General features: G+C 35.1%; 1 protein-coding gene across 1 annotated transcript in view; it reads right to left on the reverse strand.

The window, feature by feature from the left end:
- GABRB2 (gamma-aminobutyric acid type A receptor subunit beta2) overlaps positions 1 to 22,027 on the reverse strand; it is a 153,612-nt gene that overhangs the window by 97,715 nt on the left and 33,870 nt on the right. Inside the window, 1 exon segment of the mRNA XM_086621411.1 lies at positions 1,071 to 1,291. Within this exon segment, the coding sequence (XP_086477537.1) occupies positions 1,071 to 1,291 (221 nt within the window).

Below are 22,027 nucleotides of genomic sequence, written 5' to 3' on the forward strand. Positions count from 1 at the left end.
TCAGCTGTATCATTAATCCAAGTAGTTCATGGCAAGAATTTCCAGAAACACCTGCATGTTAAAGTGCAATAGCAACACTAAAGGCATCCAGATCACTGACTTGTAACAGATGACCTTAATTAGATATGAACTTCATGGTTCATGTTTGTTCAAGTGACAGAACTAAATGTCTAAGACCGTGCCACTCTCCTTTATGGCTGGATAGAAAATAACCCAGTCAGAAGTGCATGTTTTTTGACATGATAGTTACAGGCAGACAATAGAAAATTCTCACTGAAAATGAAAGAAATACACTAATAAAAGTGTTAAGAATTAGCTTCCCAAAATTTATTATTGTATATTATTCTCAATGTGAAAATGAAACATTCTAGATGTAAGTTCTACAACATTTTCTGTTTTTTTTTTCAGTCAATGCTTTCTTTCTATTTTCTTACCTACTCACACCATACTAAGTCATCTTTTTCAGAAATATGTTGGTAATTATTTTTCCTGTAAACAATACTAAACAACATTTTCTCCCAGTTTTCAGAACTTCTCAAGATGGAAGTAGTTCTGTTGGTTTCTTCAGTCACCACTTTCCATACACAATAACAACATCAGGCTGAAAACCATTTCAAGTCATACCTTATTTTAGTGAAAATCAGAAAACTGATTCATTTGGGTAGCATACAAACCAATTTCATATTCAATCAAAAATATTTATAAAATGTATCATTTAGTTAAACTATCAATTCAGCTGTCATATACATTTTCGCTTTTTTCCTCTAATCCTTGTTTTGTGTTTGTTATTTGAATTCCTTTGAGGAAGCAATTCTAAAACTGGCTTTTAATCTAAAATAAGTATTTAAAATAATATTTACTTTATCTTATCTGCTCTTAATGCAAGTGTCTGACCTATACTAAAAATGGCAGTTTACCTCCAAAATTTAGATTAAAAAAAAATTAAAAAATCCTTATCCATTCTTAGAATACTGGAATATCATCAGTTATACAGAATAGAGCAATATTTGAAGCCATGATTAAAACAATAAAAATAAACCACAGAAGAGTTAGAAATGGTTCATACTGACCTGAGTCCATAAAGGACTGTCCCATCTGGATGCAAACGGATCATTCTGTTCTTCACAGTGACACCATGTACAAATGACTTCTTGTCATTCAGAAAATAGGTATCAGGAACCCACAGTTGATCAGCTACTCTGTTGTCCAGAGTAAGGTTTAGAGGTATTACATTATATGACAGCCTCTTATCCCTCCACGCTTGCTGAAAGTACATTGTCAAGGTATAGTCCTGTGATTATAAAAACAAAAAAAAGTTTGCATTGAAAGCGACAGTATACATATGCACAAAAAAAGCAAATACACATTTATTTATTGTGATTGTTCTTAAAGAAAAACATTTCCGCTCAGAGTTTCCATAAGTAGATTTATTTGTTTTTACAGTACTGAACATCTTGTGTATACTTAGTAACAGAAGGGAGAATACAGAAAAGATGGAGTATTTACATTTTATGAATGACTTGGGCGTTCTCATACTAATATTTAAAAACAAAATGGAAAAAAAAATTGTAGGTTCTTAACAGTCTGCAATTTCTGTAGCGTTTTACAAGCCTAAAAGTTCGAGGAAACAGGAACATTCCCAGATCTGAATTTCATCTCATAGTCTCCACTGCATTCAACAGAGCTCTGGATCAGGCCTTGATCTCGGAAGTTGCAGCTACCACCCAAATACTTCTCTAAATTAAAATCTCTTCAAAGTCTGTTAACCTTCCCCTGGGCACTGAAAACAACAGGAAGTCTCTGAGGTTTCTATGCTACAGAGTCTTAGTCTTCTACTTAATTTTACAGATGAAGTGACTCTGGTTACTTCAATGGAACAATTCAGAGAGCACAATTAAGCATCTGGTTAAATATCTGCAGTATTATGAGACTTGCTTTGTCTCAACCCAAACCACTAACGTACACTACGTTGGAGATGCTTTTATCTTTGGGTCTTTTAGAGAACAATATAATTACAAAAATTACATTTTTGTAAGACCTATTATACAGAGACAGAATATTCATTATATATGAGCCTCCACTAAAAAAAAAAAACCACTGTACACAAAGGATCTGATCACGAATCACTGGGTCAAGGGCTGTGAAACAAAACTGAAGGAATACCAAAAGGAGGAATATTCTAAATCCCATATTTTGTTTTGCGTGTTCTACAGAACTCATAATCAGCCTCAGACTCTTTTGATTTAGAATTTGTATTTAACATGGACTTCATTAAACAGTGAGAACTATTAGCTTACAAAAGATTGTTTTCAACAGAGTCAACAAAAGCTGCTGTGATTATTAGCAACCCCAGGATTCAGCCATGTCAGAGTATGAAAGTCTGTATCTATGCATCAGTCTGAAGAACATAAAAAAGAGAAATCCCACTTAACTTAGAACAAATAATTACCTATGGTGTCTACATCTCACCAATTAATTTCTAGCACTGCATAATGAAGAAAAGCATGCAAGATATTAATATTTTATTGCACAAATTGCAATATTAGTTCTCATTAGCTACTTTATATTTTAAAGGAGAGACCACTATTGAAACTGTTTTTATTACAGTTGGCAAAGAAACATTAATCTTCTTGATGAAATACTTTAAAAGCACCTGCCACAATTGCATTTTACAAGCATTTTAATTTAAAAATATATTTGACCCATGAACACTATACAGAACTTCTCACAAAATACAAAAGTAAAATTTTCTTATATTGTAGTTTCACAGACTAAACTTGGAAAAACAACAAAAAACTATAAAAATGCACCTGTAAGAAATCACTGAAATTTACTTTACAGAAAAAAAAAAGGAAAAAGAAAAGTTTTACATTTCTAGAAATTATCTTTTTACAGGATAGGACTTGATAAACACCAAATCTCACAAAAGTACACAAAGTTGCCTTCCTTGGGTACTGGCAAACAGACACACTAAATTTCTTCCACTGCTATGCAGAGAATTCGGATTCATCCTCCTTAACTTCAAGCCCTGGAGACACGTCTCTCCATTGATTTTAGAGCACCTAGGGCAATCAGCCCTAACCTACGCGTGTCGGTGAAATGCCTCCAGTTAAGCAACATGAATTTAAGCCAGTGTCAATGGCAAATTGAGAAGAAAATCAAAATCAGATCTAACTTTTATTACCAAGATCTGAGTATCCAGAAAACCGTTTTCCCTTCCTTTATTAATGAAACTTTTTATGCATAAATTAGTTGCTGTAATTATTAACTTCAAAAAGTACACGGTCCACCCTTAAAAAACACGCATTAGGGAGAGCCTGTGACAACTATGGCTGTTCCAGCAGAGTTCTCTAGGCAATGACACAGCACCTGGAAACTAATCGACCCTGCCTTTTCTGCAGAGCAGCGTGTGCTCAGATGAATCAGTATGAACTGTTTTTCTACAGAGATGTGTATTTCCATGGTGGAAACACTCTTATTTTTTATGCATCTTTCCCCACAAGAGCCCACATACATGAGCTTGAAAACGCCTCTTCAGCTTTCACTGAAGCAGGGAGAAATACATGTTCCTGTTGAGAACAGTTACAGCTTTTCTTCCTTGTCAACACAAAACCAGAATGGCAGCGCTGTCCCCTCAGTCTTCCTCCTATTTGCGATGGTTAAAGGTTCATCGTCCTCACTGGCTGTGCCTTCAGCCCTGCACTGCAGTTGCTAACAGAAGGACGAACATTCAGCCCACACACAGAACACGTGTCACAAACATTAACAAGAATGCGCGGTTACAAGTAGGTAAACACCAAATCAGTTTTTCCAATTATTTTACTACCAAATATATTTAGCTGGTAACTATTCTAATCTGATCAGTTTTAATGATCTGAAATCTCTTCCTCTCCCCATCCTCCCAGGATCAGGATGAGTGTGCTTTCAAGAACATTCCACCTACATCTAAATAATTTTACTGTTATGCTTCATCACTGTTCTGCAGTATTTGACTCATAACAGATACCAGAAAACGTTCAGTAATATATTACCAGTAAGAAAATGTATTAGTCTTCATTACCCTAACATATCACAACATAAAGTAGGTGAACAGTGGCAATTGCTCCCCTATTATCTTTGGGAAGTTGCATTTTATTCCTATTCTAAGGAATAATCTACATGTACTAATATATAGCATATATATATGTACATATATATATGTAATGTGCTTCCCTCTTTACACCTCAGTAAAAGAGGAAAAGGAGAGGAGGAAGAAAACAAAACATGCATGGTTCAGTGTATAAAAATGAGTTACATAAAACTGTAAATTTGGAGCAGCAGTATAGCTGAAAGAAAAGCCAAGTAACCAGGCTGGAGTTCAGAATCAAACACACTGTGTTCCAGAAACAGATCTGGTGTTCCAACTGAAAATTATTTGTCATCTGTTGGCCCTAGTTTTCAGATGTGACTGGAGTTTCTGATGGTCAAAATAGGACACCTTAAATATTTTCTTATAAAACCCTCACAACCTTTCAAACGTAGGTGGGTTTTTTAAAAATAATTATTAAAAATAAATGTGTTCCAAGCTACATATTTCAAGTTATAAGTGATTAGTTAGAAAAAAAAAAAAAAGAAAACCCATCACATCAGCTGTAGTTCATTCTTTAGAAAGGAGAGAGGCATCTGTTTTCAATAATCCAAATGAAACAGTAATTCAAGACCATGTGCACCATGTGCAGGTACAAGATGTTCCTCAGGTATCCCAAGATATATACCTTGAAATTAAGAACACGCTCATCTAGCACAAATACTACAAGAAGAAAGTCTGTTAATCTCATTAAATATTGGAATTCCCTTCTATTCTAAGGATAAACATCAAAACAAACATGCAACCATCCTGTCTCTTTAGGAGGACAGGCACACAAAAAATGCAGAGAAATAGAAGTGGCAAGTAAAGGATGATTTTAATTTGTTAAGGCCTTAGCATCTTATTAAATTTACAGTATGAGATTGTTAGAAGCTTAGTGTAAACATGAAGATGAAACAGGAGTGAATTTACTTAAGAAGTCTAGCACAAGGCAATTACAATGAGTTCAAAGGAATATGAAACAAAACCTCGGGATGACTGTAAGGGTATACACAGACATAAACCACAAAGGCACAGACTTCGTGTACAAACACAAGCATACAGAGACACACCGTACAAATATAAATAACTGGGTTCAGCAGTTACCCTGAGCACCTGAAGCTTGAAATGCTGTACAAAATTTTATTAGTATAGACAAAGTTACAAGTAAAATCTAGAATATAAATAGACAAATACTATATTTGTATCTGTAAACACACAAATAACATTATAATTTGTATAGCTTTCATCTTTATCCCAGTGTTCACATGCATGTAAATTTAATAAAGTTTTTTTATTCCTTTCCAGACATAGAAATTGAGGCAACAGAAACTGGATGGATACTCCTATTCTATCCTGATCAAAGAAATGATCTCTCCTCTTTTCCTCACCAGTTAAAAGTTCAGCTTCCCACTTGTTTTCTTCTTTATTTCACACAACAAACAGAAGAGCAGCAAATACAAGACAAAGTTAATCTTACTGCAAATGTTCTCATACGAATAAAAAAGTTTTATTAGTATTAGGACATTTATGACTAACTTTTATCCTGAATGTTATCTTTGTGTGGTGGTTGTCTGCAAACACTTTTAGCTGCTGAAAACATATATACGCTGGGAGATTTAAATTTAGATAAACAGAATTGTTACAGCCAGCCAAGCTGCCAGTTAATGCCCATCAACTTCAAAGATACTATGCAGGAAAGCATTAAATCTGAAAACTAGCATTCTTACTTATATTCTCTCATTTCATTAAGACTCTCAAATAAAAGTTTTTTTAAGTTAAAAAAGGAAATGCCAGTTTGGGTCTATTATTAGCTTGAACAGATTAGAACACAGGCCTTAGCTAAACCCACCCCTGGACCAATAACCGTGAAATGTATATTGCTGGTCCTCTTTTCGTATCAGAACAAAGATCAAGGCAAAAAAGGAAATAGATTTCATGAACGTTCACCATGACAATGAGAGTCTAAGGCAAAAGACTGTGCCAGATATAAAATTTTTCCAAAGCATAAGGATAAAGTGCCAATGAGAGAAAAACAACATTTAAAATATAGCTCGTCTCCTACGTTACACAAAACAGGATTGATTCACAGTGCAGCTTAAAAATGTATTCTATTAACAGGGATGTAACATAGCTATTGAAACACTTTGGAAGTAAGAAAATCAGGAAAGTTCAGAGGAGAAAAATGAATAAGTAGAAGGAACATTCTATTAATTCCATTATAAATATAATATTTATATACTATAAATATCACATATAGCAGCATGGAGCTGAAGAAGCCATTTATCTCTACTCATCAGTAATGAAGGGAGAACTCATTTGTGGTTTGGCTGAAGTCCATTTCTCATCACCTTCCTGGTGATTCCTAACTCATAAGAATACTTCAATACATTTCCCAGGACGGCATTTTTAAAGCCAAACAATTTCCTTCTGAAAACGCTTCAAGATTTTGCCTGAATGCTATATTTATTTACCACGTACGTTTAAAAAGCTGTCTGTTGACGACGTATTTAGAAGTGCCGTTAAGTAAATAATTAAAAGTATACATCTACACTGCAAATGTATTTTAATCTATTAAAAGCTATTAAATACTTAAGAAGAAAGGAGCAAATGGTAATTCTCCTCCCTTCTCAGACTCAAATGAAGTTCTCACTGACACCTGCAGTTTCTACAGTGGGAAGCACACAATAAGTTGCACTACTCGAATGGTATATAAAACAATCCAAAACAATGGACTTCAAGCTAAAGAAGCTTCAGTGGATTTATTTCCAAAGCAATGACTTTCCCTGAGTGCCGACTGACAATCCTGCCAATCCTCATCTTGTTTGAAACCAACCACTACAACGTTTGCTTCATAATTACCTATCTCACACTCATGTCAAGAAAACTAGCATAAAAAGTCTGCTTTGTTAAAACACTGGAGAGACCACAAAGTGACTTACATAAAAGTAGAGCGAACTGTTGAAAGAATCATATGCCCTTTCAAAAAAGTATTTTTCACATTCTGTAAATCTTTACTTGAAAAAAATTACAATGACATCAAGACCCTTACACAGAGTTCATGTTGAACATTCTCATCTAATGAGTCCCACTTCCCATGCTGGCTTCAAATCCATGGAACACTTGTAGTTAATTTTGCCTCCTAAAACTTACCATGTAGTTTTTCTGGACAGGAATCGTGAGATCGGAAGTCTACAATCTTTCCAAACATGAAAATATCCCAGCAAGTAAGCTTATCGCTTATTCTGCAGCAAATATCTTAGAATTTTTCCTCAGTAAATCTCATTTTTCAGCTGAACAAATAAGCAAAGATGGGCTGTGTATCTTCTACAACACTTCTCAGAAAAACGCAGTATTATTGAATCAAGCAAGAAACTTGTATATGAAAGCCAAACGACTGCCAGCAGAGCTTGACTCCTAGACATAAAACTTCTTACTACTGATTATGTGAAATCTGTACTAAGAGACTGTTTACCATTTCAGCAACAAGATCATGTATTTGTGTCTCCTTAGCATTACTGACAGTAGCCAATATTTATATTGTTTCTGCACAGTGACATATATTGCACTGTGATGCAGCATCACCATATTTCATGCACTGAAATGAAATACGGCAGTTACAGCTGATACGTTTCCTGTAACGTCAATCAGTTTAGCAAGCCACTGCGACACTTGATTTTAATTTCTGACAAGTCACCCAGACTGAACCATGATACCGCACTTTTACTGAGCTAGCAATCTGCATGTCATTCCAATCAAAAAGCGTCTGCCTTATGTCTTTTAGCTCTCTCTTATCTGCTGTCTCTAGACAATAAGAGGAAGATTGATTAAAGTGAACTTGGACTGAAAACTGTAATCTAACTGCTACTTGCTTAAGAGAGTCACATATGTGATATCTTCAAATTTTCCTCTTTTGAAAGGATCTAGTTGTCTTTATACAGCATTGCAGGATTCTCAGATGAACAATGCAAATGATGAATAAATGCAAACTGTACTCACTTAAAAGAAAAGTTATGGAAACAGTATTTTTCTGCCTGAGACAAAATTATGTGCTATTAGTATTAAGTCATGTATTTGAAATAGAGTAAAATATTTTAAGCCACCAGAAATATCAGAAAAGTTTATTTACATTTGATTTTCAAATATTTCTTTACTCATGTATCACAAGCCATTTCCCAGAGAAGAATAATTCTGAGTTCACAAATGATTTCCTATGCAATTGTACAATCCTATGGATAGGAAAGGTAAATACCTACAACAGAAATCATATTTTCATTGCTTTTATTACTAGGTTTCCCTTATTGGAGCCAATTAATAGTATTGCAAAGGGTAAAAAAAAAAAATTACTGAAAATACTCAAGAACAACAACAAATCATAACTTCTTAGAGTGGAAGTAAACTGGTGATTAAGTAGAACTGGAGATCTAATTGGAAAGCTTCATGAGACCAGATGGTGGATTGAGCTATTGTTTTTCAGAAGAGACTCAAAAGAAAAAAACCAGAAACAGCCACCAGAAACCTGAGCATCTTACTGATACTTTTAAAGAAAAAAAAAAAAAAAAAAAAAAAAAGAGCCAGGATAAGAATACAGTAATTGACAGTGAGATTAAATCCAGCTGAAACATGAGAACAAGTTGTACTCAGGTGCAGAACTGAACTAGCCTAATATTTGGATGAGTGCTGTTTTTCCTGATGTTTTACAGTTTCCTGAGTTGTTAACATATAAGCAAAGCCTTAAGAATACATTTAGAAACAGAAAAAATTGTCAAAGTAATGCTGCTCCATATCATTGTAATTAACTTCTGAATAACATACAAAATTAATAATAAAACAAATAGGTCTTCATTTAAAGTCTAAAATCACAAAACCGTTTGGGTTGGAAGGGGCCTTAAAGATCATCTAGTTCCAACCTCCTTGCCACAGGCAGGGACAACTTCCACTAGATCAGGTTGGCTCAAAGCCCCATCCAACCTGGCCCTGAACACTTCCAGGGATGGGGCAGTCACAGCTTCTCTGGGCAACCTGTTCCAGTCTCAGCACCCTCAGAGGGAAGAATTTCTTCCTTATCTCTAATCAAAATGGACCTTCTTTGAGTTTAAAGCCATTGCCTCTTGTCCTATCACTACACGCCCTTGTAAAAAGTCCCTCTCCAGCTTTCCTGTAAGGCCCCCTTAGATACTGGAAGATTACTAGAAGGTCTCCCTGGAGCCTTCTCTTCTCCAGGCTGAACAACCCCAGCTCTCTCAGGCTGCCTGCATAGAAGAGGTGCTCCAGTCCTCGGATCATCTTTATGGCCCTCCTCTGGGCCTCCTCCAGGTCCATGTCCTTCTTATGTTGGGGACCCCAGAGCTGAATGCAGTACTGCAGGTGGGGTCTCATGAGAGCAGAGTAGAGGGGCAGAATCACCTCCCTTTACCTGCTGGCCACGCTTCTTTGGATGCAGCCCAGGATACAGGTGGCTTTCTGGGCTGCAAGCAGGCATTGCTGACTCATGTTGAGCTTCTCAACCAGCACCTCCAAGTCCTTTTCCTCAGGGCTGCTCTCAATCTATTCTCTGCCCAGCCTGCACTTGTGCTTGGGATTGCCCTGACCCACGTGCAGGACCTTGCACTTGGCCTTGTTGAACTTCATGATGTTGGCACAGACCCACCACCTCTCAAGGTCCCTCTGGATGGCATCCCTTCCCTCCAGCACGTTGACCACACCACACAGCTTGGTGTGCATAAGCATATAATACTTTAGATAAGTATTTTACAGTATTTTTCAAGAAGAATATTGAAATGAATAAATGTTCCTAGAATTTATTTACTTTTAAATATAGCCTTGTTTCTTTCAGTCAAGGAGATGCCACTCCATCAAGGCAAGGAGACTCCAAAGACAAAAGTGACATTAATATGCCAGTTACTAAGCTAGCTAGCTCGTCTGTCTTTTTGCATCTAAAAGGATGTATAACAATCCCTGAATTCCAACTGCAGGCTTTGGTCCAATAGAGACTGAGACTTAATCAGAATAAAACGCTTTGAGATGCACTCAGTGTTTTACCACGAGAACAGGTTGTTTATTTACATCCTTCACAATCTGCTGAAAGATGAGGTTGTTAGAGAATTTGGCTGCCCATTACAAAACCTGTTAAACCCTCCTAAACCCTTACAGCTCTTCCTTCTAACATACAGCCTGCTGACACTTTAAGGAGTCCTGTATCATCTCACTTAATCTTACACACCAAAGCATTCATTTTGCCTGAACTACTAATAATTATCAGCAATTCACAATATTTCAGCCTCAAGAATTGAAATCTGAAGTGCTGTAAGCAAAGCCTTCTCACTACTAGGTCTAAACTTCCAGATGTTACTATACCAGTAATTCCCCAGAGTCCAAACTAAAGCACAAACAAATTCCCAATCCATCTCTGGAAGCAGTCAATTGTGCTGCTTCAGTCCTGCAAAGAGCTGGGAGCATGTTTACATTTTACCATGATACGGTGAACCTCTGAGGTGTTTTGTGCAATGAAACACTCTAAATGCTTACAAAACTATCAAAACCAGCAATAGCAACACTCCTGTCACTACAATTACTAAAATAATCAACAAAGTTATCTTAATGAAAAAGTATAGATTTAATTTTAATATTAAAAGAGAAATGGATGACAAAAAATTATCTGAGTTTCAGACAGAATTTGCATGCTTAGTGTTGTTGAGAAATGCAGTATTCTAACAAAAATATGTCCCTTCTTTGATCTCATTTAATCGGGCTGCCTGAGGATGCACTTTTTGAAAAAGAAAAATACTATGTGTATATTTTATTGGTTAATTTTTATAGGTGAAGGAATTTACTTTGCTATATTTAGTTTGTTTTGCTAAGCTAATTACTTTGCAGGTATTTCTTTTCAGGTAAAAAGCCAGCTGTCTCCTCTGTTAGCAACGGAAAAGCTTCTGCAAGATAACTTCCACAACAGACACACTAGAAAAAGCATATATATGTATATTCTTCATTTTCCTATACATGCTCAAGTCATTCTTCTATTCTGCCGTTCTGTTCTGGCATTACTGCTACCCTCTCTTTGTTAAATATACCTCATGTTCCCTCTGTATCACTGAATATCAAAATATTTCAGGTGGCTTTGAGATAAATTTTCTGGTCTTCAAGACTATTTTTTTTTCCTCCTATGAATTTTTTCACAGGTGAGAAAACTATTAATTTTGCTTTGCTTGTAATGTAATATCTGCAAGATCACGACAACCAAGATCTCATTAACCTCTGTGAAAATGCCCTTTTAATTGAGAGAGGGCTAAAGACAACATCTCATAGCCTTACTGTGAGTATAAGTTATTAAAAACAATGGAGTAAGTATGAATTTTAATCAATACTAAGGCAATATTTTCAATAGTCTCAGCATTATGAAACTACTAAACATCACCTTCATTTTAAAGACAAAAATGTGCAGAGAGCGCAGAGAAGCTCAGACTAAAGTACTTGGTCAGTCAAATTTTAGAATACATCAGAGTAAGATTACTCGTCAGCCTGGGAAATACTGTAATTTTTCCAAAATTTAACTTAAGTTGTAGGTAGTCAATAGTCAAGAAAAACCCGTTAACATTAGCATTGGAAAAGCAAACAAAACCAGAGCACTTTTCTAAATGTTGCCCTAAACAAAGTGTCTGATAATATAATACATAGAACTCATTAATTCACAAAATGATTGCTCTCTTCAGTGCTCCTTGACACGGAACACTATCACATTGTCTGATCTGTCTTGGAATATCCTCTAGCAAGATACAGATTCAGTTATTATGCAGTTTTGTCAAGGTAGTTATGATTATCTTACATTTGTAACTTCCAAAATTAAATAATCAAGGATAGAGTCAATAAAAATTTTAAAGCTAAATTTAAGATCATCTCACACAGCAATGTTTACACTCATTAAACAATAATCTCACAGAGAATATTGATGTAAGAGCAAGACGGTGAGTATGAGCAAGAACGTGAGTTGGGGAAAGGTTTTATAAAAAAATCCAAAACATTTCCTCCAAGATTTTGAGTTCGTCTCAAAATTATAAAAAAAAAAATAGGATGCATAACATTTTCTTTAATAATGTACTGTATAACTGAAATAAAGTTAGACTAACTGATTTCATTAGCTTATTATGGTCTTCAAGAGCTGCTGATACTTCACAGAAATCTACAGGAGAAAACCAGCCAGGTATGTGCATGACATATCCTGATTTTATTTTTGATCTGTTTTTCTTCTAAATAAAATCAGAGTCCTTCTCCCTCTGTCTCTATCTGTGCATTTTCTCACATGCTACTACTAATCATGCTAGATTTCTATGCTGTGTTTCTCTGTAATTTTGAGGGCTTTTTCTTTTAAATATAAAAAGAAACAAAGGTTAGGTGGAAACCCCCAAACATCTCACTTGCTTTTATCAAATGCACCCACTTTGAAAACACAAATGGAAATGGTTCTGGGCAACTGTAATCTGCCAGTTATTTTTAATGCCGTTGTCCACTCGCGCACGAAGCCCCAGCAGCTTCTGTTAAACACTGTCACAGACCCTGCAACACTGTCTCTCTGGCCTGCTGATTCCAAGAAGTTCTCTAAAACGGTTCATTAATCTGTTAGCAACAAACTGATGTCTTGAAAGAAGCAATGTGCTCTGGAGAGCACAAATCTCCCACAGATAAATTCCTATAAGCATTTATATATCATGGTCTAATACACCAGAGGCTACACGCTGCACTTCAGACTAATGTGTTTCTTCCGTGTTAACATATCAATCTTGTGGGAATAGACCAAACACCTTGACTTAGCTGCCTGCCTTGGCCAATAATCTCGAATCCTGTAACCTTACATGCAGATTTCATGGGGTTTGAACAGTGAAGAGCGTGAGGATGAAAAAAAGAAATAGCGTCACATCACATACGCCTTTTCCTGTATTTTAAACACGCTCCTCCCCGTAACCCAAGATGTGACAGGCTGCTTCTCTCAAAAATGTCAAGCACTGCAGAGAACTGCCAGCATTGAAGAAAAAAGACAATTTAAAATAAGTACATATCGTTTATTTCATTGTGATGACAAGCCTGTGGAAACTGATAGAAAGTCCGATTTGCATGACAGCCTGACACTTCAGCAAAGAGAATACACTTCATAGAGACACTTCCAAGAGAATAAGTGACGCATTCAGATGAAAAATAAATGAATATTATTATGTTCTAGGGAGAAAAATTTGAAAGAAAATCAGGTGGAAAAATTTTGCATCTTTAACAGTCACTGCACCTGCATTAATTATACTTTAAATTTCTCATAGTTTAGTAGAGCCAAAGTCTATTGGAAGAATTTCCATTCTGAGTGCCCCTATTACAAAAGTGTATTTTCCTTGAGAGATACAGAAAACTTTATAGCAAAGAACAGTTGTAATGCCCACAACAAAACACCTCTAGTTTTCCACAATCAATCTGCATGTTTGACCTACAAGAAATCAACAGGAGATGAATATTGGAAAGATTCGCAGGGACAATGTTATATTAGTATTTCATATTTTCATAGGATTATAGGAAAATTCAGGCTGGAAGAGACTTCATGATGTCTTTAGTCCAACCTCCTGCTCAAACCAAGATCAGCTGTGAGATCCCACCAAGTTGCCCAAGGCCTTAACCAACCTGCTCTTCAAGACCTCGAAAAATAGAGACTTTTCTTTCTTTGTATATGGATTAGAACAACATTTTAATAAGAATGAAATTGGTATTTGCATTTAGAAAGAAACTCCCTATGTTTCAAACAGGAAAAATCATGATGGCCACCCTAATCTAGCAATGACTAGATTCATTTCGCTTTGATTTAAAATCACCGTTGTCCAATTTTTGGAGCTATTGCACACTACTGCTTCTATCTATTCTGTTCAGGGTATTCAGGTCTTTTTGTCTCATTTGCTCAGTAATTCCCTCCACTTTTTAGTCTCACAACTATTTGAGTCACTTAGAAATCAACAGGATTCATCTACCATTGAGTTTCTAAACACAGATATTCAAGATTTCCTGTACTGTCCAATTGTCACAAACAACTTTACTTCTCATGAAATTATTCCCTGTTCCTATACACTAGATTTTTTAAAAAAATTTTTTTTTTGTTCTCTCTCTTTTAATTATCATGGCTTCCCATCTGTGCCAGAAAGCTTCCTATGCATTTAAATCATTAATTTCCATTTTCCACAAGAGTTAATAGTTATTTTGTAAACAGTCCTGATTGTACTTCGTCAGACTGAAACTATCCTGTCATCAAGACCTATTAATTTAACGTCATTACACTCCTAACTTTCAATTCTCAGAAATATACTCCAAGAATAAAAATAAAATAAAACTTAAAAAAAAAAATATCAATAAATAATCTGGCATCCTTCTTTACTGAGTGGATTTATTTATTTGTCTGTATCCTACTAGACTAAATATCTCATCTCATCAGCCTTCAAATTTTGTCTCTTTGTGATTCACTCTTTCTCCCAAAGCTGAAGACAAGCTTGTACTTCAGTGACCAAATGGAAGCAACTGGAAACATCAATAACAAGACAGAGCCTTGCCTTTTTTTCAAGGCATGAAAGGTAAATGGTTAATGGAAATGGCATGAAAAGTATTTCTTATTTGGCATTAATATGAATCCAGTATATTTTAATAAAATAAGGATACAATACATCTTTTTAGGTCAGCCTGCTTGTCATGCAAATAGCAATAAACGTATAACTGGTTTTGTTGGGGTTTTTTTTATCCTTTCTCACAGATTCAGATATAAGTGCAGCAGGAAATTATTCAGGAAAAATAGACATAATTTTTAATTACGCAGCTTCATTATAATCGTACTTTGAATGTATTTGATTTGGCAGACACTCTTGCGAAAACATGGATGGTTTTTAAGCAATTTTCAGAGCTTGCACAAAGCGAACTTACACAGCAGTGCCCTCCAACTACTCTTACTGAAAGGCATTTGCACAACTCGTTGGGACTCTTGGTTTTACATTAATTCCTTCCATCTAAGCATCCAAACCAGTAGTCTGGATGCAATCTTTTCTATCTTCTCTTTACTTTACTCACTTGATATTTATTGATATTTCTGGGAGACAAAATGCCTAGGAAATCATGAACTCTATGAATACTTCAGAAATAACTGAGAACAGAGTTTCATTTTTTTCTTCAGACCTGAAGGAACACCAACTCAGAGTTTACAAGAGCAGTAGTCATTTTGCACAGGTAACAAAGCAACGCGTTTGCTTCCTTTTTTTATGCATGGAATTGCATTATCATTCTCACATCTTTGTATACTTCAAAAAGATTAAAATTGACCAAAAATCACAAATTAAAAGTGGTGATTAGAATCTAATTCTTAAAAAGCTCCTCAAGATTGGGCTGAGGAGTATCAAGAACCCACCCCTAGACAGCAGTTTTTATGAAAGTTATCAGACTGATCCATAGGACACCTTGCAATTAAAAACACACTAAATACCTTCATCAAGAAAAGAGGTCTTTTCCACAAAATACATGAAATGTTAAAAAAAAAAAGTGTTTTCTTTTCAGCAAAATTTTTGTATTTCCACGATAAAAAACTTCCTCTTTACCTCATATTTGTGTCTGCCTGTTCCTTTTCAAAATCTAAAACCAGGTAAGAAAAACTCATAGTTGGCTCTTAGTCACTAAAGCTCATATGTATCTTCACTGTTCTCCCCTGCCAAATAAACTGCCATAACACTGGACAACATACAATTGCATAATACATATTGAATTCCATACAGTTATACTGTATCCATAATACATACTAAGTGTGTGTATATATATATTTGAATGCATACACATTACTCATAATATCCATTTTGTGCAATTTAAGCACACATATAAACAGACAAAAATAATCAAAACGCCCTGTGATGACTCCACTGAGATTGCCCTGAAAATAATGACCCATCTCCTGGCAGCTTGTTTAGTCTTGATGAATCTATAACGCTGGATTTCTGAATTCATTTTGCACCTTCACCTTAAAGATGTTTTTTTTTAATATTTTAGTCTTAACAGGTTCAAAAATACATTAGCTGAAGTGTTTTGGTTTTTCTCTCAAATTATCAGACTTGAAGCACAGTAAGTGAAAGGCTTTAGCAGGTGTTAGACAAGCAAAATCTCAAGTAGCTCATATATTTCTAGCTACGACCTCATGTGCTTTATACAGTATTTCTGCTTGAGCACACTACGTGCTAGTCAGCAAGCAGAACGCATCGATTTGAAATCTACTAGTTAGTAGCTGGTTAATTCATGCATGAAATGCATTTACACATCAGTTCACTGGCTTGATTTATGACACATCTATTCTTTTAAAATAACAACATTGTTCTTCCCTCAAGAGTCACAAAAATGCTTTACAACATATTCTTATATTGCCACGCACCAGATAAAATCTAGGATTTTTTTTTTAAAAAAAACCTCCTGAGATACATTCTTAACCATGTCCAAATTATATAGAATTTCTCTAAAATTTTCCCTGTACAAATAAGATTTCACTCTTTCAAATTGGACAAAATTAAGTAATGCACTTGTCAATAAGGGTGTTTCACGAAAGTGTCAGTGATCTCATTCTCTTCTCCATTTTCCTCCCTCCCATTAAGTAAGCACAAAACCGGCAGCATTACTTATACCCTAAAAATTTGTTCCTACAGGGCTTTGCTTACCAACACTCTATTCTTGAAATCTGATAATCATCTTTTTCAGAAAGTCACACTGAAAACGAGAAAGGACTCAGATTCGTATTTGTAAGGAAACACAATAGAACCAGCATTTGATACCAGCACCACTGAAAAGGAGCAATGCGTTCCGTTACAGGCAAGTTTTATTTTTAAATGATATTATTATTATTTCTAGCTAGTCCATAACAAGCCACTAAGAAGGTTGATACTTCCTTTGCTGTGAAATAATTACAAAAGAAAGCAATTAAAACAGAGAAAAAAAAGTAAATTCATGAGTAGTACCCTATATGCACTGCCCTACTACTGAGGCATTATTAGCAACAATTATTTTAAGACAGAAGTGCCCTACCTTAGATTATTTAAATTTAAGGTGTAAATTTAGCTGAAAGTTGGATTGGAAAATGAGACTTGTATATGAGGATTCTACCCACAGTTATCTCTCAGTTATAGTGCTTTCCCAGGAGAATCACTACATCTAAAATCATTACAAAAAATCACATCTACAGTATATTAGTTAAAGGTTGCATATCTTAAAAAAGGCACTATACTAGTGAAAAGCACTGATGTTAACTCCTCATAATGATGTTCCTTCTTTCAAAACATATGATAATCAAATACAGGTAGTGGATAGATAGATGTGTCTCACATCAGCACAATGACTAAAAATCATTAGCGTAGACTAAATAATTATGTTTTTAAATTAAAATCTAAAATATATTATGAGAATATACCAAATGTTTTCAAATATGCATTTCGAATCATAAACATGAGAAGGATTTTGAAAATCCTATTCAATAGATATTGCTATTATAACTGGACACTTATATTGCCTCATGGCATTACTATTCCCATACCTAAGTCAATCCTAATATGTTAAACCAAAGTCTTCCAAACAAACAGTAACTGTTAATTTCAAAAAGCATTTCAGAGTCATTGCTTACATGCTCTTCCTGGAAACGTCTTTAAATACGGATTCTTTATTGTTTGCTTTTTGCTTTGTTACTTGGTATAATATCTCTTTACTACCTGTACCAAAGCTCAGCTTCCCTTTACTACAGTATATTATGGATGCTTGGAGTATATGGTAATTGCACTGGTATCTCTAAAGAAAACACTGTGCCTGATAGCCCTGACACAGACATTCGTGTTCTAAATCACAGTCTTACCCACAAAACTTTTGCAAAGTTTTGAGGTTTTTGTTTAGCAGGGGTGGAGGGGGAAGAACAGGGAACGGAGGCAAGAATGTTTGGTCTTTCAAGGCCCCTTCCAACTTGGGCTGTTCTATGAACATTTTGAGACAAGTACACCCTAAATTAATTGCTTAATTTCTTGTATTAGACAACTTGCTATTAATGTCACTAAATATTACAATTAAGTACTCCTCTTAAACTATCTCCTCATTTCTGTGGTGTTCAAAAAGTCAGGCTAGACCTCAACCAGCCCACTGCATAACGTGATTACCTATAGCAGTTCATAATTAACGCATTATAGTTATGCTGCATGCGCTCTCAAACACACTCTTTTAGGAACTCACTGAAATAAGAATCTTACTATCTGCTGCTTTGAGCTATTCAGCAAGGAAAATTTACAACTGAAGACGCTCTCAGAACCTGTGATAATTAAAGACTCTTTAGATGAAACAGGGAAAAGAAAATCTAAAATTAATTATAACAGTTGCACAAATAGAAGTCAAACATCTCAATACTACATGAAAACACCTCTCCTGAGGAAAGCGTTAAGTGCTCAAAACTAAGCCTTATCCCTCAGTGCTTTCCAAAGATGCTTTGAGCACTTTACCAAATCAATACCAAGCAGGGTCTTTGAGGCACAAAACTTCACATAGGTCTGGTAACCCTGCACCCAGTGAAATCATGGACAAACTTCAGCATAGGGCTTTGAAAAAAATTGAATTACATGGACTATTAATATAGTCACAATTCTGATCCTGAACTGGCGATATATGTGAGCCCTTTATAAATGGATTCTTACGATTGTTTGATTCTGAAATTCTATTTAGATCTTTATTTCTCTAGATCTGAGTGCAAGGAAAGCCTCTATGTACCCAATTCCATTTCTAGTAACTTTATTTCACTTGCATTTTATTTACATTGCTGTCATACTGTGTAAAAAGTTAACCATTAAACAGTTAAATAAATAGTAAATATATTTTTTATTCTCTAGTATAAGTTTATGCTAAATCCTTACATGAGTGTGATTCCTTCGAGTCAAAGGAACGTAAGTCTGTTAAAAAGGAAAACCAACCAACCCACCCTGCCATAAACTTCTCAATATTTTTTTTCTTAACAAGAAATAAACATATCTCTGCACTCTGCTATATCAAGATGCATAAGAGTAAATGACCATTTGGACTTAATCAGAAACTTTCTGACTTAATTTTCTTAATCAGAAATTTCTGACTTAATCAGAAACATAAAACTCCATACCATAAACCTCAACTTCTATGATCACACCATGTTACATTGATCTAGCTAACTTTTACACTCCTGCCCCAATGAGGTTAAAACAAAACAGACAGAAGTGCTGAAATATTAAGTATTCTTCTTAAGGACACCATGACGCTTTAGTACTACAGTGTAGGGATTTTCATTGTTTTAGAACATGACAATACATCAACTGCCAACTCAGATCTAATCTGTTACTTAAAACAGATTTTTAACCTGTTACACAGTCTTTGAGAGTGGTCTATATATTCTGGTAGATTGTCCACCAACAGTAATTTTGAAATTCGGACATGACTCCTTGCTCATCATTCAGAAACTATCCCTCTGCATGATAGTGGCAACCCGAGCAGCCCATCAAAACAATTCTTCCCCTCCCACCCCCACTGTGTGTGCATCAGGTGTTTCAAACAAAGTGAAAGAACCTTAAATCAACCATCATTATCTGCTTCTATAACTTCTATATACCTTCTTAAACCCTTTCAGGTGTCACAATCTGGATTTTGTGAGAAAACTTCTTTCCACGCCTATCAGTGTCAGATTTTTATTTGTTTGTGGGTTTGTTTTTTTTGTTGTTGTTTTTGTTTGTTTGTTTCTGGGGGTTTTGGGGGGTGGAAGAGTTGGGAAGAAGCTAGTAATTTTTTTATTTTTTTTTTTAACTCCTGTGTTCAAGAACAGTGCAATCTCACAGGATCTTTCTAGTCAATAAGGAAACCTCAGCGTATCTGTTAGCCCATGCTTATTTGTAGCACAACAGCAACTTTTTACACTCACCTGAGTTCAGTATAGTTAGCCATTCTGCTTAGAACAGAACAGACAATAAAATGAAGGGGTAAAATCAGGCAAGAGGATTCAGATTACAACCATTGGATAATTTACAAGATAGCCATGCATATTATCTAGTATTAACACTAAAACTCACACTTTTAAAAATTGGATGTTGAAATCTAACATTCCTGGCTGCCAGCCATGCATAGAAAACAGACAGGCTAATGCTAAAGAAAATAAATTTTTATTCATTTACCTTCTGTGTGAAATAAACTGTGCAGTGAATTATTTAGAAGAGGAAAATTGTAATTGCATGTGTAATAAAGCTGAAAATTAAGGAGAAGCAGATGGAAGACTAAAAGTTCTTTTTTTGTAAGTGATAAGAGGATGATTCATAAGTATTTGACATTAGTTAAAATTACTTATGGAACAAATGTTTATTGAAAAATGTTCTTCTTAGGACAATGTGCTGTCACATAACCAGCAGAAAATTATCTCAATTGAGACTCCTAATCAAAAAGAGGAAAGGAAATAAACTAAGAAGGAAGAAAAAGGTCAACACTTGTTCACTTCTCCTGAACTTCAGTGACTTGTGTCTTAGCTTCCTACCTCAAGAATTCAGGCCACTATCAGAAATGTCACAGATCACAATAATTCAACTAATTTGTAGTTTCAAGGGTACTTTATACTGTCACAAAACGGTAATGCACATCCAAAAGGCATCTCAACAGAACGTAGGGAAGGATAAGAGAGATGTAAATGCATGAGATTGGTGGTGAAGTTACCTTACTTTGTTGTAAGCACCTCTGAGAAGAGCCTTTTCTAAGGGTCCATCTACTTCTAGAGAAAAATTGAAATGAAAGCCAATGATCTTATCCACACTTACATTGCTGCATATGACTTGAAATATAGTGAATGAACTTTCTCATATATAGCTAAATATTTAAAGTATCAGGAATAATGTAAAATATACAGATTAATTTCTTTTCATTGTTTTCCTAACGAAAAATGCAGCTACCTTACAGATGATCCTTCAATGTTTTTTGTTCATAGAATAAGCCAGCACTTTTGTTATGCACTCAAGGGTTCTCTCCACTCTAACACAAACACTGATTATTTCTGTGTAGCACAGAAGCCAGCCTTGCTGTAGTAAAAGTGGATGGTGCAGAAGAAGACTTAAGTGGTTTGTTGTGGTCTTTCAGCAGCAGGAAAAGCAGGTGCCTTTCCATTCTAGTGTCAACAGCATTCATGTTTTCATCCAGATTTTTGACACAGCTAACAGCTTGAGTTTAAGGTATCGTTTAACTTGTGCTCTAGTTGTGTGCATGCAAATGCACGTGAATACACTATGTTAATTTGTAAAATTCAAATTATGCCTAGAGCTAATAATGCAGTAAAGCACATCTTAATTATTCTATGATACTTTTGGTTTAAAATGCATAGTTGAGTGTTACTGTCTCTTTATAGCACCTACTCTTCTAGGTCAGATTTTTAATCACTTATAGCTCTATATTACTTCTCATAGGTATTTATTAAATATGTTAATCATGTCACATACAGAAGGATTCACTGAGAATTTGAATACATTAGTCCCTAATCTCTATTAACTGTTAATAAGTATTAAAAAAGGTCTGTAAAAGCAGTCTGCATATTGACCTTCCTCTTCCACACTGGCCATTTAAATTGATTACTGATAATACAACAGGACCAATTTGCTCTTCAGTATTGTTTGGAGACAGAATATAAATGACAAAACTATAATGTCTGCCACTATTTTGCTGCAAAATTACCAGCCATGCAAGTTGTATTTTGGGTTAAAAACTAGAAGGGAGAATCTCAAGAATAATTATTAATTCTGTAATTTAAAAAATAAAAAAAAATAAAATTTAAAGTATCTTAATATTTCCCCTAGGTTTATTATTGACATTTCATTCCATGACACAAAGGTGTATTACCTGCACAAGTGATAACAGTGGTCTTAT

Source organism: Tauraco erythrolophus, chromosome 16, assembly GCF_009769465.1.
Source record: "Tauraco erythrolophus isolate bTauEry1 chromosome 16, bTauEry1.pri, whole genome shotgun sequence".
Classification (NCBI taxonomy): Eukaryota; Metazoa; Chordata; class Aves; order Musophagiformes; family Musophagidae; genus Tauraco; species Tauraco erythrolophus.